This window comes from Megalobrama amblycephala, linkage group LG24 (assembly GCF_018812025.1).
Source record: "Megalobrama amblycephala isolate DHTTF-2021 linkage group LG24, ASM1881202v1, whole genome shotgun sequence".
Lineage (NCBI taxonomy): Eukaryota > Metazoa > Chordata > Actinopteri > Cypriniformes > Xenocyprididae > Megalobrama > Megalobrama amblycephala.
In genome coordinates this window covers 28759982-28774644 of record NC_063067.1, presented here as the reverse complement: position 1 = coordinate 28774644, position 14663 = coordinate 28759982, and the positions used below count along the sequence as shown (strand labels likewise).

Here is a 14663-nt window from a genome sequence, read left to right as displayed (position 1 = left end):
ATTTTTATAATCTTCAAAATAATCAGTGAAGTGAAAAAGCAGCCTTTATTCTGTTGATTCGCTTGGTGTCGTGCTCTTATCCAGCAGCAGCTCACTTTAGTCAAAGAGCTTAGGACCCAAGAAGCGACACTCTGATATATTTTGGGCAACAGCCACTAGATGGCGCTCCGGTAGCACGGCCGCCATTATGGGGTGAAAATACTAACTGGACCATTGAATCCTTCACATCTTACGCACCCAAAATCGGCGAATTTCACTGCCAAATCAGAAGCGCAATAGAACAGTTTTTAAATTAAGTCACCAGTCAATTGTATGGCTCCTACAGTAAATGCTGTATTGTCTCATATACGTTTTATTTTACCAGTTGTGGAATCCAACCATTCATCCATCTGAGGTAACGTAGTTAGCCTACTTTATTGAGTATTTCCATTTTATGCAACTTTACACATTTATTAATAGTAAATTAATAATTAATAAATTTAAGATCATCATGTTTGCAGCAAACAATATATTTCAGACCTAGTGGAGTAATATAATAATATCTAGGTCTGAATTCAAATTTATATATTGTACATTTTAATGGATCACGCTACAAACATAATGATCTTATAATACATGATGTGTCCGTTATCCCATAATTCACGCTTTTGGACAGTTTAACGGACATTAGACAACACTGCAAAATCAAGCTGTTATATTCTTATATTTATTGTCCAACATTCCCAATTTTTCTGATGTATACGTAATTTAATTTCATATGTTGGTAATAATTCAGTGTTTATAAGCCTTTTAAAGAATTTTAACCCAAACTGACTGGGTTTCTAGAGAGCAAAAAGGTTTTGTGAAATAAGTGGAAGATTTAAACACAAAGTGTGTTAAATAAACTGTTAAAAAGGATTTGATGATCACTAGTGATAGTATTTTATTCTGTGTTGTCATCATTCAGGTTGGATTTCAGCTTTAATGTAGTTTTTTTTAACAAAGCAGCTGATGTTGCCATAGAAACTAGTAGACTGCAGACTCGTTTTCACCCCCAAATGGCGGAAACGCAGGGCTGCTGCTGGGCGCCGGTGTTTCAATGGAACGTTCTATTGAGTGTCGCTTCTTGTTAGTGTGTATTCTCTGCTTTAGTGATGGAAACTCCACACGCCCCCTGCTGGTCAAACGTGTGTCAATGCAACGGAAACTCAGCCCAAACGTGCATTAAACACTTCTTTTTTTTCTACAAACCACTTTCTTAAACCATCAAATATCATTAAACATGAAGTATCTACGTAATATATGTTTGTATTATCGCGCTCCAACAAACACTGATTTGAAATAATATTCACGAAGTTTCATGAAGCTTGCTCACTCTCTGATTTAGACCAGACTAGCCCGTTTTCCGGGGAAAAATACGATTTTTGGTGTCCCGTTCCCGTTTTACAGTTACGGTTACAGTTTTTACGGTCAAAAAGACCAAAAGCTTCTGCATAATATGAACTTGGTGCTGCGCGCGCACGTGGACAGTAGCGTCATCAGCGTTCTGTGCACTGATTGGTTAACTGTTGTTAGTGTACGAGCAGCACCGCAGTTAGCACGCCTGAAATCACTTGCCAGACTCATCTCAACCTGAGCAGGTGAACTGGACCTAAATAATCCTCAGACCCACTGTAAACAAGGACCTTCAGTGCCACAGCAGTGACCAAACAGAGCTCGCGAACACCAGGTATGCCATAACTCAACAGCTAACTAACACGAGCTAACTTAGTGTTGACATTTAGTGTGCTGTCTATAACAGTAGTGCAGTGCAGTTGTGCCGTGTCATGATGAGTAGAGATCTGATCATTGCATCACTGTTATATCGTGTACAGTCTCAGACCTAATTAACGTACTGTAAAGTCACTTCCCTTTTCTCACAGCACAAAGTCCGAGAAATGGAAGTTTACTATTATAAACATATACATAATAACATTGATATCATGGTTTGATATAATCTTTCCAATAAAAGAAAAACATCTAACGTTATCTGAAAGTCTGTATCTCCCTAAAAATCCAGATTTTTTGGGAAAATATGTGGCATGAAGCATATGTAATGACTACAATGTGTTTCCTTGCGATTGTAGATTCTCTGCTATGTCTGTCAAACTGGAGGATGTCCTGAAAGATGAAAACCTGGTCAAAAATATACAAGAGATTGCAAAAGACACAGCACTTTTACATGGGGTGTTGATGCGGACCAAAGAAACACCAAACTCTTCTGATGTAAGTCATTGTTTCATATGAACAATAATTATTTTTTTTAGATCTATATTGCATGGTGCTATATATATTGGTGGTGCTGCAGACCTAACCCAGATCTAAGATGTCTAACCAAGACTCCTAGATGGACATTATTCCATAAATACAGGAAAAAATGATTTCAAATAAACATGTGATGTCTTGTCACAGAGTTTGCAGCTAATTCACAGTCACGTCTGGAATTCTGTCTGTCCTACAACCGTGTTTTGTTTCTGGATTATGGAGAGTTAGTTCTGCCCCGTTGAGTCAAATACCCCTCGCTCAAAGAATCAGGAGTGACTGAAGGGCTCTGCTGGTGTAGATACAGGCCATGATAATGTGTGTTTGTTGACAGGTGGTGAGTTATGCGCCGTTCACGTTGTTTCCCACACCGGTGCCAACAGCACTCTTTCATCAGGCACTGGCAGTACAGACACATTTTAACCGGTTGGTGGACCGGGTGAGTCAGGACCCCACCTTTCTAGAAGAAACTCTGGCCAGGTATGATAGAGTTACTCTGTTGTTGGGTTTTCCTAAACTAGGGAACTGCAGGGGATTTGTGAGTTAATGAAAATCTAATAATTAATCCAATCAGAAAAATGTAAAATAAATAAAAGGAATCAAAATAAAACTCTAATTACCTGCATTTCATGTGAGCATTTGAGCATTTGCAGAGAATCGTGAACATGTAAATGTGTTGTTGTTACATTGTTGAAGTATCTGCTGAGATTTTAAGTTAATAATTCAAGAAAATATATTAGGTCAGTGAGTTTTGGCTGACAATAAAGTTTGGTAATCCTGCCCTGTTTAATTGCAAGTTTCTTATTGCCACACTTTAATGGTGTCATTAAAATAAATGTGTCATATTTGTTAAAATCCCATCTTAATATGCAGAACATTGCTGTGATTATTTGTGAAATCATGACACTAACACTGACTCTGCAAATGGCATGAGTTTGGGGCGGGACTATCTGTCTGTCCAACCAATGGAAGACGTGGGATTGTTTTTTTTTAACTTAAAGGTGCAATATGTAAGAATTTTGCAGTAAAATATCCAAAAACCACTAGACCAGTGTTATATATTTTGTTCACTTGAGTACTTACAATATCCCAAATCTTTGCAACTATTTGTAAATTGTGAGAAAATTTCAATTTTACCCAAGGCTCCGGGACGTGTGAGGAGTTGCCTGTCAGTTGCGTCACCCCGCGTTACCCTCGGTTTCCGGTTTAATTTTGTAGAAACCATGGAAACACCAAAGACGCTTGAATATATTACATGTTTTATCAGACAAGGGAACAACTGTTTTGATATATTTATAGACAGAAAACTAATTATTGTTGTTATATAGCTCAACACATTTAGTCTTATTGTTTAAATCTAATTTTCTTGGTTTTTTTTGCGAGTACCATGCTTTACCATGCCTCAGAGAAAAACACTATTTTGTCAAGTAGCTAACATAGCATAATCAGATGCAGCTTTATTTTTAGTAACAGTAATACAGAATTTTCTCAATCATAAAATGCGTTTTAATTGCATGCCATTTATCAACACAAGCCATCCAGCATTTAATATGATATTGTAAAATCGATCTATCTTACTGCAGTGTGTAACAGTGTCTCACGGCAGCCGCCGAGCGAACGCACAGAGTAACGTTATAACATCATTTTCAACACACTCAAATGTCTCTAATATGATAAACAGAGCTGTTTTACCTCATACTCATGACTGGAAAAGCGGAAGTGGCGCCGGCGACTGTGTCATAATAAAAGTCCTGCTGCTCGTGAGGCGTGTGTTGATCAATTGCTCCAGCTCCTCGTTCAGCTCCACAACACTCACTCCTGTTCTGCTTCATACTACAGTAACGTTAATAATCACATCCATGAACATGATTTCTTCCCTAGTCCTATCCCTATTCTTCTGCACCGTCTGTTGAGGTGAAGATCACATGTCCCAAGATTCCGTGCTCAAACTTGGCGTCATCAAGCTACGCCTTTGTTTTGAATAGGCCTCTAGCGGACAGAAATCTTACATATTGCACCTTTAACTTTTTAACTTATTCTGTTAGTATTTTTGCAATTCCATGTAGTGCTGGAACTCAATATTTAATAATAATTTTGGTGTAATATTTCTTTTTTTCAACAGCACTATCAAAGTTGACGATTTTACAGCCAGACTTTTCAGCATATACAAACAAGTTCAACAGGAACATCCACACCAGGTATAATGATTTACCAGCGGTTTGTTGATTAATTTTTTGTTTAAAAAAATACCATGTTACACATTAGAAACATTTACTTCACTGTTCATGTTCTGTTATACATGTAGTACAGCTGACTTCTTATAAATGTGATGTTAATAACCTAATTGTAAATGTTCTTTAGACATTTATTTAAACTATAGCTCATATCTTCCCCAAGTCAATAGTGCTGGGCCTGAATCGTTCCGATTACATGTTGGACCACAGACCAGACGGTGGGACTTCTCTAAAGCAGATTGAAATCAACACTATTGCCGCGAGTTTTGGCGGTCTTGCTTCACGGACACCAGATGTCCATCGGTAAGTCTGAGATAAATGGTAAATTTTATCTTCGAAAAGCTCTAAAAATGTACTCCGCTAGAGGAGATTTTATATTAAAATGATGCACTGGTTTATTACTAAGTGACTAAATGATGTTTATCATATAAGGGTTAAAGGATTAGTTCACTTCTGAATGAAAATTTGCTGATAATTTACTCACCCCCATGTCATCCAAGATGTTCATATCTTTCTTTCTTCAGTTGAAAAGAAATGAAGGTTTTTGATGAAAACATTCCAGGATTATTCTCCTTATAGTGGACTTCAATGGCCTCCAAACAGTTGAAGGTCAAAATGTCAGTTTAAGTGCAGCTTCAAAGAGCTTTAAACGATACCAGACGAGGAATAAGGGTCTTATCTAGCAAAACGATCAGTCATTTTCTAAAAAAAAAAAAAAAAAGTTATATACTTTTTAACCACAAATGCTCGTCTTGCACTAGCTCTGAGATCTGCACGCATGACATAATCACTTTAGAAAGATCACGCGTGACGTAGGCTCTTTGAAGCTGCACTGAAACTGACATTTGGACCTTCAACTGTTTGGAGGCCATTGAAGTCCACTATAAGGAGAATAATCCTGGAATGTTTTCATCAAAAACCTTCATTTCTTTTCAACTGAAGAAAGAAAGACTTGAACATCTTGGATGACATGAGGGTGAGGAAATTATCAGGAAATTTTCATTCAGAAGTGAAGTAATCCTTTAATGTCAGTGGTGTGACAAACTGTTTCTCAATCCTGTAAGACACATTCTGAAGGTCGCAAACCTGCCAGAGGAGTGTAATCGTGTTCTCGACAACAACCCAGCAGCAGGTCTGGCGAGAGGTTTGGCCAAGGCCTGGGAGCTCTATGGATCTGAGAGGTGTGTTCAACTTTAGTTTGGGGTCGGTTAGATTTTTCTGTGTTACTGAAAGAAGTCTCTTATGCTCACCAAGGCTGCATTTATTTGATAAAAAATAGAGTCATATTGTGAAATATTATTACAATTTAAAATAACTGTTTTCTATTTGAATATATTTAAAAATGTGATTTATTTCTGTGATCAAAGCTGAATTTTCAGCATCATTACTCCAATCTTCAGTGTCACATGATCCTTCAGAAATCATTCTAATATGATGATTTGATGCTTAAGAAACATTATTATTGTCAATGTTGAAAACAGCTGCTTCATATTGGCCCTGTTTCCACCCGGTATTAAGATGCGTTTTGGTCAATCAGATCACAAGTAGATGAGGGAGACACACATTTACACCTGGTATTTTAATCCATCTTTTTTGTCCATTTTCAACCGCTGATTTCTTCGAGGGAAGGTGGGTCTATGGGCGGGTAAATGTCACTCTGACAGCCGCAAGACCGGCCGAACATGGTGAAATGGTGAAAGAACATTGTGCTTGATACGTTTTTCGTCTTCAAACCAAACTTGGGTCGTCATCTGACAAAAGATTAAATCCCGTCTGGCTAGCGCGCTTCCCATAATATTTACATGCTAATGTTTAGGTGAAGAGTAGGCGGTCTTTAGTGGCTGATCGATGCGTTTTCGACTACCTCTGGAAGTGGACAAGCTCAAAACATTTTAAACCCCGTTTACACCTGTATTTAGCATCATCCACTTGTGATCCGATCGATCAAAACGCATCTTAATACCAGGTGGAAACAGGGCCATTGATGGATAAAGTTCAGAAGAACATTTATTTAAAATATTGATCTTTTGTTACGTTATATATGTCTTTACTGACACTGTTGTTGTTTTAAACTGGAATGTGAAAATGAGTGTTTCACTCACTGCTGGTTTATCTGTGTTTACTTTGTAATGGAACTGATAAAGTGGTCATTTCTTCATGTTGTCCCTTACAGGGCAGTGGTAATGTTTCTGGTTGAGGATGTTCAGAGGAATATTTATGACCATCGATACGTCGAGAATGAGCTGTGGAAAAGGTACAGTATGTAGTCAGATAGTCTTGCTATAATCAGGATTCAGTGTCAAGTTATTTTACATTAGTTACTATGTAACTACTATATAACTACATTAGTGTTATTTCATTAGTAAGTACTGAGAACCAGTCATGAGCAACATGTACTAATGTATATAATTCTGTTGTGAAGCAGCTAATGTTAATTAGTGGTGTTTGTGAAGCAAAGCATCTGTTACTTTTTCCTCTGCCCAAGAACAATAGTGATGATCTTTTTGTTTTATATGTACAGAAATATCCCTGTAATAAGAAGACAGTTTGAAGATGTTTGCAGAACCGGATCTCTGGATCAGAGCAAGAGGCTCTTTGTGTGAGTGATTGTGATTCAGTGTCACGCGTTTCTCTTCTGTGTAACACATTCGAAATGTGTTGGAAATGACAGCAATGTTTAGTCAAAATGATTATTTTTTCCAGCTTCAACAACTGTACACAAACATGTCAATGAAGACCTAATTTTTCAATTCACCCTGCAGAGATGGCCGTGAGATTGCCATTGTTTACTTCCGTAACGGATACATGCCCCAAAACTATACCTCAGAGAAGGTGAGGACATGGCTTTGTTTTCCTCTTCTCAGAAATGATTTGAGTGTTCGTTGGGAATGAAACCCGTAACCTGGCGTATGTTTCAGAGCTGGGAGGCCCGTCTGATGATGGAGCGCTCTCTGGCGGTGAAGTGTCCCGACATCAGTACCCATCTCGCTGGAACTAAAAAGGTGCAGCAGGAACTGGCCCGGCCGGGGGTTCTGGAGCGCTTCTTCTCTGATGAACCTGAAGCAGTTGCTCAGATTCGGGCCACTTTCGCTGGGCTGTACACCCTGGACATGGTAGAGGAACAACGTTGTTGACGTGTGGTGCTGAATCCTGCTTGAGTAGATAAGATCCTATGATTAGATCCAACTCTAATGAAGCACTTCAACCAAACTCTATTATCAACAGAACACTCACAGTATAGTAGTGTTGTCAAAAATATTGATTTTTCGAAATGTATTGATACTGAAATATCTGAAATAGTTCCAATACTCATTTTCCGCAGTACTGATACACTGATACCATTTTCTTGCTCTCTCCTCTCCGACATTGAGTCGACACACTCACTCATCTCATTCGCTCCAGTTGAATAGTGTTGGTATTACAGGGCCTTAATTTCAGCGCGGGATTGTGGGTATTGCATGCAGGTTTTGCTCTCACACTGAAAGCGCGTACACACAAATCCACCTCTCAAACAGCTCACGAGTACCAAATTGAGTTCTTTTCCACAGCTTATTGCGCTTAAACAGTCAAATGCACACAAAATTGTCAAAATGCCCATCTTGGCAAGTATTCATGTAAACATAGTTGGTTATGTCTTAAATGAACGTTAACGGTTTGGAAAGAATAGCATGTGTAACATCTTAAAGGTCTTAAAGTGACAGCAGCCTAATATTCCTGCTGCTGTCTGTCATTAATGTTCATCAAAGAACAAAAGAAAAAGAGAAAATCACTCACTGCTCTTGACAGAATAACTTTTGTAACTTTAATTGTAAGGATTATATTATGATTAATATTTAATTTATACAATGAAGACTATCCAGTGTTATAAATTTGATTACTTTATTCAATTTCTGTAGTTTTGCAACAATTACCTCATTGTAAAAACACAAATACATTGAGTTAGCAATGATTTAAGTGAGATAATTGTAATGGTAATTGATGAATGTTTATATGCAAATAAAAGCCTAAATTAAAATCTGTTCGTCAAATAAAGCGGTCGTGTTTCGTCAGAAGACTTGGATTAAACCGCTGGATTTATATGGATTACTGTTACTTTTTAAAGCTTGAAAATATTGATTGCCTAGTGCAAATTATGAGATAATATTAAAAATATCCACATGGAAATGTATATGGCAGTCTTCCCCCATGGTATCAAATATCGATATTTTTCTAGTTATCGTATCAAAGTTAGAAATTCTAGCGTCATAAACCTACAGTATAGAGATTTATGGAAAGATGGCTTATCATCGTAAAGCTGTGGTCACATGAGAGCACACACTATTTTCTTTGGTATATTATATTACGCCACACTTTGTGGCATCTTTTCTAAAAACACAAAATGAACATATAATACATCTAAAATATAAAAATATTTTGCTTTCTTTTAATTCAGCTAAGAGCTCATGACGTGGCGTATCAATCTTCCGTTGGTCACACGTCTTCACGTGATTTTGCGGGTCCGAGTTCACCAAACTTCAACTTTGGAATGCAGCAAAAAGCTTGTGTTTCCTGTCTCCCACATTCGAATGAATGGAAGTCACTGGAACAAACGGTGTAGTGTGACCATCCCTTAAGAAACAGTGGGTCTCACTCACTAAAGGCATCTTTACATAGCCAAGTTAAAGGATAAGTCCACTTTTAAATACACTTTTCCTGATAAATTTACTCACCCCCATGTCATCCAAGATGTTCATGTCTTTCTTTCGTCAGTCGAAAAGAAATGAAGGTTTTTGATGATAACTTTCCAGGATTATTCTTCTTATAGTGTATTTCAATGGCTACCAACAGGTTGAAGGTCCAAATTACAGTTTCAGTGCAGCTTCAAGGGCTTTAATTAAACGATACCAGATGAGTAATAAGGGTCTTATCTAGCGAATCGATCGGCCATTTTATAAAAAAAATACAACCGTTTATGCTTTATAAACAAAATATCGCCTTGAACGTACTTTCCGCTTCCGCATTCTTCATAAAGCTTACGCTGAATGTCCTGCGCCTTCCCTATTCTACTTACGGAACGAACGCGGCGCCAGTTTCGTTTTTTTCCGTAAGTTGAATAGGGAAGGCGTAGGACATTCAGCGTAAGCGTTATGAAGAATGCGGAAGCGGAAAGTACGTTCAAGGCGATATTTTGTTTATAAAGCATAAACGGTTGTATTTTTTTCGAAAATGACCGATCGTTTTGCTAGATAAGACCCTTATTACTCATCTGGTATCGTTTAAAGCCCTTGAAGCTGCACTGAAACTGTAATATGGACCTTCAACCTGTTGGTAGCCATTGAAATACACTATAAGAAGAACAATCCTGGAATGTTTTCATCAAAAACCTTAATTTCTTTTCGACTGACGAAAGAAAGACATGAACATCTTGGATGACATGGGGGTGAGTAAATTTATCAGGAAAAGTGTATTTAAAAGTGGTCTACTCCTTTAAGGTCGCTCTGTGCCTGCTCAAAATTCAGTGTAAAGATGCAATCCTGATTAAAACCAGACTAAATTATGCCTACTCTGACCCACCTCATCCCCTAGTATCAAAGTATACAATTGCGATTGATGTGTAAATGCACTTATGCCACCTCTGAGCAGCATTAAACAGTCTGTTTAAAGACACCTAAATGCCATTTTGGAAGTGCTTCTTGTGCCATCTTTGCAGAGTAAATTTGCCATAACTCTGCATATGCATGAATTTGTGCGGAATTTCTGTGTACAATCAATTTCATGATCAAATCATGATTCATTAACTTTCATAACATAATTTCATTAACATTAGGTTAAGACCAAATTTTTGTGTATAGATGCATGTTGTGAATTAAGCTTCTCACAATTTTTTTGTGAGAAGTTGTCTTGTGCAGGCAAATGCAGGCAAAACAGTAATGTTGAATATATACAGGTGCTGGTCATATAATTAGAATATCATCAAAAAGTTGATTTATTTCACTAATTCCATTCAAAAAAGTGAAACTTGTATATTATATTCATTCATTACACACAGACTGATATATTTCAAATGTTTATTTCTTTTCATTTTGATGATTATACCTGACAACTAAAGAAAATCCCAAATTCAGTATCTCAGAAAATTAGAATATTACTTCAGAACAATACAAAGAAAGGATTTTTAGAAATCTTGGCCAACTGAAAAGTATGAACATGAAAAGTATGAGCATGTACGGCACTCAATACTTAGTTGGGGCTCCTTTTGCCTGAATTACTGCAGCAATGCGGCGTGGCATGGAGTCGATCAGTCTGTGGCACTGCTCAGGTGTTATGAGAGCCCAGGTTGCTCTGATAGTGGCCTTCAGCTCTTCTGCATTGTTGGGTCTGGCGTATCTCATCTTCCTCTTCACAATACCCCATAGATTTTCTATGGGGTTAAGGTCAGGCGAGTTTGCTGGCCAATTAAGAACAGGGATACCATGGTCCTTAAACCAGGTACTGGTAGCTTTGACACTGTGTGCAGGTGCCAAGTCCTGTTGGAAAATGAAATCTGCATCTCCATACAGTTGGTCAGCAGCAGGAAGCATGAAGTGCTCTTAAACTTCCTGGTATATGTCTGCATTGACCTTGGACCTCAGAAAACACAGTGGACCAACACCAGCAGATGACATGGCACCCCAAACCATCACTGACTGTGGAAACTTTACACTGGACCACAAGCAACAGGGATTGTGTGCCTCTCCACTCTTCCTCCAGACTCTGGGACCCTGATTTCCAAAGGAAATGCAAAATTTACTTTCATCAGAGAACATAATTTTGGACCACTCTGCAGCAGTCCAGTCCTTTTTGTCTTTAGCCCAGGCGAGACGCTTCTGGCGCTGTCTGTTGTTCAAGAGTGGCTTGACACAAGGAATGCGACAGCTGAAACCCATGTCTTGCATACGTCTGTGCGTAGTGGTTCTTGAAACACTGACTCCAGCTGCAGTCCACTCTTTGTGAAATGGGTTTTGTTTCACAATCCTCTCCAGGGTGCGGTTATCCCTATTGCTTGTACACTTTTTTTCTACCACATCTTTTCCTTCCCTTCGCCTCTCTATTAATGTGCTTGGACACAGAGCTCTGTGAACAGCCAGCCTCGTTTGCAATGACCTTTTGTGTCTTGCCCTCCTTGTGCAAGGTGTCAATGGTCTTCTTTTGGACAATTGTCAAGTCAGCAGTCTTCCCCATGATTGTGTAGCCTACAGAACTAGACTGAGAGACCATTTTAAGGCCTTTGCAGGTGTTTTGAGTTAATTAGCTGATTAGAGTGTGGCACCAGGTGTCTTCAATATTGAACCTTTTCACAATATTCTAATTTTCTGAGATACTGAATTTGGGATTTTCCTTAGTTGTCAGTTATAATCATCAAAATTAAAAGAAATAAATATTTGAAATACATCAGTCTGTGTGTAATGAATGAATATAATATACAAGTTTCACTTTTTGAATGGAATTAGTGAAAGAAATCAACTTTTTGATGATATTCTAATTATATGACCAGCACCTGTAGTGTAAAGACTGAATCTATCCCTCACAGCCTCGTTTTCATCTGCGTTAAATTCAATAACGTGACTATTAGTGAATGAGACCCAGTGTACTGTATCTGCTGCTTGTTGGCTGTTTTCAGCTGATTGTGGACCGAATAATGGCACAGAAATTACATAAAACTTAATTTTATGTATTTTACTAATTATTATTTAATGATATGATAACCTTGGTAGGAACTAAACTTTCAGAAAGCTTGAACGTCAGAAGCAGGATTGAGTACCACTGTTGACTAAACTGTATTTTTTAATTTTATTTTTATGAAACCGATTTTAATTGGTCGACCTGTCTTTCCACAGGGAGAAGAAGGTGATAAAACCGTAGCAATGGCTTTGGCCAATCCAGATCAGTATGTGCTGAAACCTCAGAGGGAGGGAGGAGGTGAGTGGTCACATGTCACGTCCTGTGTACTCACTCACGTATATATCTCAAACGCTTGCTCAAAGGTTTCCTATGTCACAGGCAACAACATTTACGGCAATGAGATCTGTGAGGTGCTGGAGAACCTGAAGAACTCCAGTGAGAGGACGGCCTACATCCTGATGGACAAGATCCAGCCCGTCCCGGTCCAGAACTACCTGCTCAGGCCCGGAGCTCCTCTGAGACTGAACTCCTGTCTGAGTGAACTGGGCGTGTTTGGAGCGTATGTCAGGTGGGATCATTTCTCAGTTTTTATTGTACAAACATCTTTAAGATTCACTGCGTTACAGCAAATCGCTGCATCTTTTTCTCACACAGGAAAGGCAAAGACATGGTGTTTAATGAATGTGTGGGCCACCTGCTGAGGACCAAGAGCTCTGAGCATGCTGATGGGGGTGTGGCTGCAGGAGTAGCAGTGCTGGACAATCCCACTGCTGGTCTGAACTACAGCGCCACCTAATGGACTGGAGGAGAATGACATCCTACTTACACCAGGGAATTTAACCCGTATGATTCCTTTTCCGCCAAGATTTAGTGATGAATATTCCCTAAAGATGCAGTAATGTAATCGGTGGGGAACATCTATGACTGAACTGCTGATTTCGTGTACATGTTTAATACCTCATTCAAGGGTTAATCTGTTGGAGTGTGAGTAGTCATTAATGTTTTATAAAAGTGATTTTTTTTAAAATGTTTCTTTTTTAAGTTACATAAAATGTTAACTGATTTTATTAAAATAATAATAAGAAATATTTCTTGAGCACCAAATCAGCATATTATGATTTCTGAAGGATCATGTGACTGAAGACTGGAGTAATGAAGTTTTCCATCATTGGAATAAATGACATTTTAAAATACATTAACAAAGAAAATCTTACTTTTTCCATGTTTTCATAAAGTGTTTTTTCAGACTCTTGGAAAGAAAACATCCAAAATACACTTTTGTATAAAGTGTATCTTTTATAGCACTTTATCTATTTGCATCTGTTGATTTCAATTACAGTAAATATCTTTAAAGGCTGTTTTCTCAAAATGAAGTTTTTTTTTTTTTCTCTCAGAAATCTCCACTTCAGCAGAATTTACATGCACCAAACTTTACAGTTTTATACCTATCTATATTCTGAAGGTTTTTACTGAGGGATTTGTTCATATATAATTTGCCTGATTTTATACATTTTATTACCTAAAAAAATGGTGAAAAAATTATTTTTTTCCTGGCTGTTGATAGTACTTTTTGATGTATGGAGTAATAAAAATAGATATCCAAAATTCCTTCTGTAAAAACCTTTGACTTGTCAAAAAAATTAAACGAATTTTGAACCGGACATCCAATATTAAGATTTTTGTTCTAGACTTGTATGTAAATTAGTGCATATTTTATTTATAACTTGCAATACAAAATCTTTTTGCAATTCTTAATGTAATCAATCAACTGGGGAAGAATGGTGATATCTATTAGTTGTAAAAAAAAAAACACCTATTCACATCGGGTCCCCAGAAGTAATGTCTAGCACTCATTGAAGTATAAGCGTGAGACATCAGTGCCGTTGTCAGAGCATGATCAGACCTCACTAAACGAGTGCTGAACGCAGTTGGAAATAGTGGCGTATTAGAGGTAAAAAATTATATAAATACTGTTCGGTTTCTCACACAAACCAATCGTTTCGTGTCTAAGGACATCAATGTGTCGTCACGAGCCACAGGGTTTAATTTGGATTTGTCTAAGCAAGTGTTTATTTACTCTTATAAAAGAAGTTCCCATTGACCCACATTATACGTCTGACAGACCGCAACGGTTGGAGTTAAAAATCATGATTTGTGTTCTACTGAAGAAACAAAGTCACCCACATCTGCCCTGGGGGTAAGCAGATACACATCAAATGTTCATTTTTGGGTGAACTGTCCCTTTAATCTGCACGTTTCCACCTATGGCGCAGTCATTTTGTTTTCGCAAGTGAAAACGGTGTATCAGTTCTAACGCCATGGCAAAAGTTTGAGAAAAGCATGTCAACTGTTCTGTCGTTGGCTGCACAGACGAGCACTGAACACTATTTAGAGTCTAGCCTGTAAGTTGACCCTGGCAAGCTCAATTGCTAAAAAAAAGGAGCGTTTCTGACTGAGTGATATGTTTGAAAAAATATTAGCAATCACAAACGTTAGCCTGGTGTGTAT

The 14663-nt window shown here is 38.0% G+C and overlaps 1 protein-coding gene across 1 annotated transcript; it reads left to right on the top strand.

Moving 5' to 3' along the window:
• The first annotated feature begins 1536 nt into the window (after positions 1–1536).
• gss (glutathione synthetase) lies at positions 1537–13243 on the top strand. The gene is made up of 13 exons (XM_048178517.1): positions 1537–1708; positions 2106–2244; positions 2615–2760; positions 4403–4478; positions 4678–4817; positions 5579–5695; positions 6688–6768; positions 7036–7113; positions 7277–7346; positions 7433–7627; positions 12371–12452; positions 12534–12723; positions 12810–13243. Exons 2-13 carry the CDS (start codon positions 2116–2118, stop codon positions 12949–12951), a joined length of 1446 nt encoding a protein of 481 aa, XP_048034474.1. The 5' UTR covers positions 1537–1708; positions 2106–2115; the 3' UTR covers positions 12952–13243.
• The last annotated feature ends 1420 nt before the right edge of the window (positions 13244–14663 follow it).

What these genes read in the sequence shown, in the direction of transcription:
- gss (XM_048178517.1), top strand. Translation starts at nt 2,116, where the DNA reads ATGTCTGTCAAACTGGAGGATGTCCTGAAAGATGAAAACCTGGTCAAA. An exon ending in GGCTGTACACCCTGGACATG is followed by an intron (nt 7,628 to 12,370) that starts GTAGAGGAACAA and finishes GTCTTTCCACAG; the next exon opens with GGAGAAGAAGGTGATAAAAC. An exon ending in GTGTTTGGAGCGTATGTCAG is followed by an intron (nt 12,724 to 12,809) that starts GTGGGATCATTT and finishes TTTCTCACACAG; the next exon opens with GAAAGGCAAAGACATGGTGT.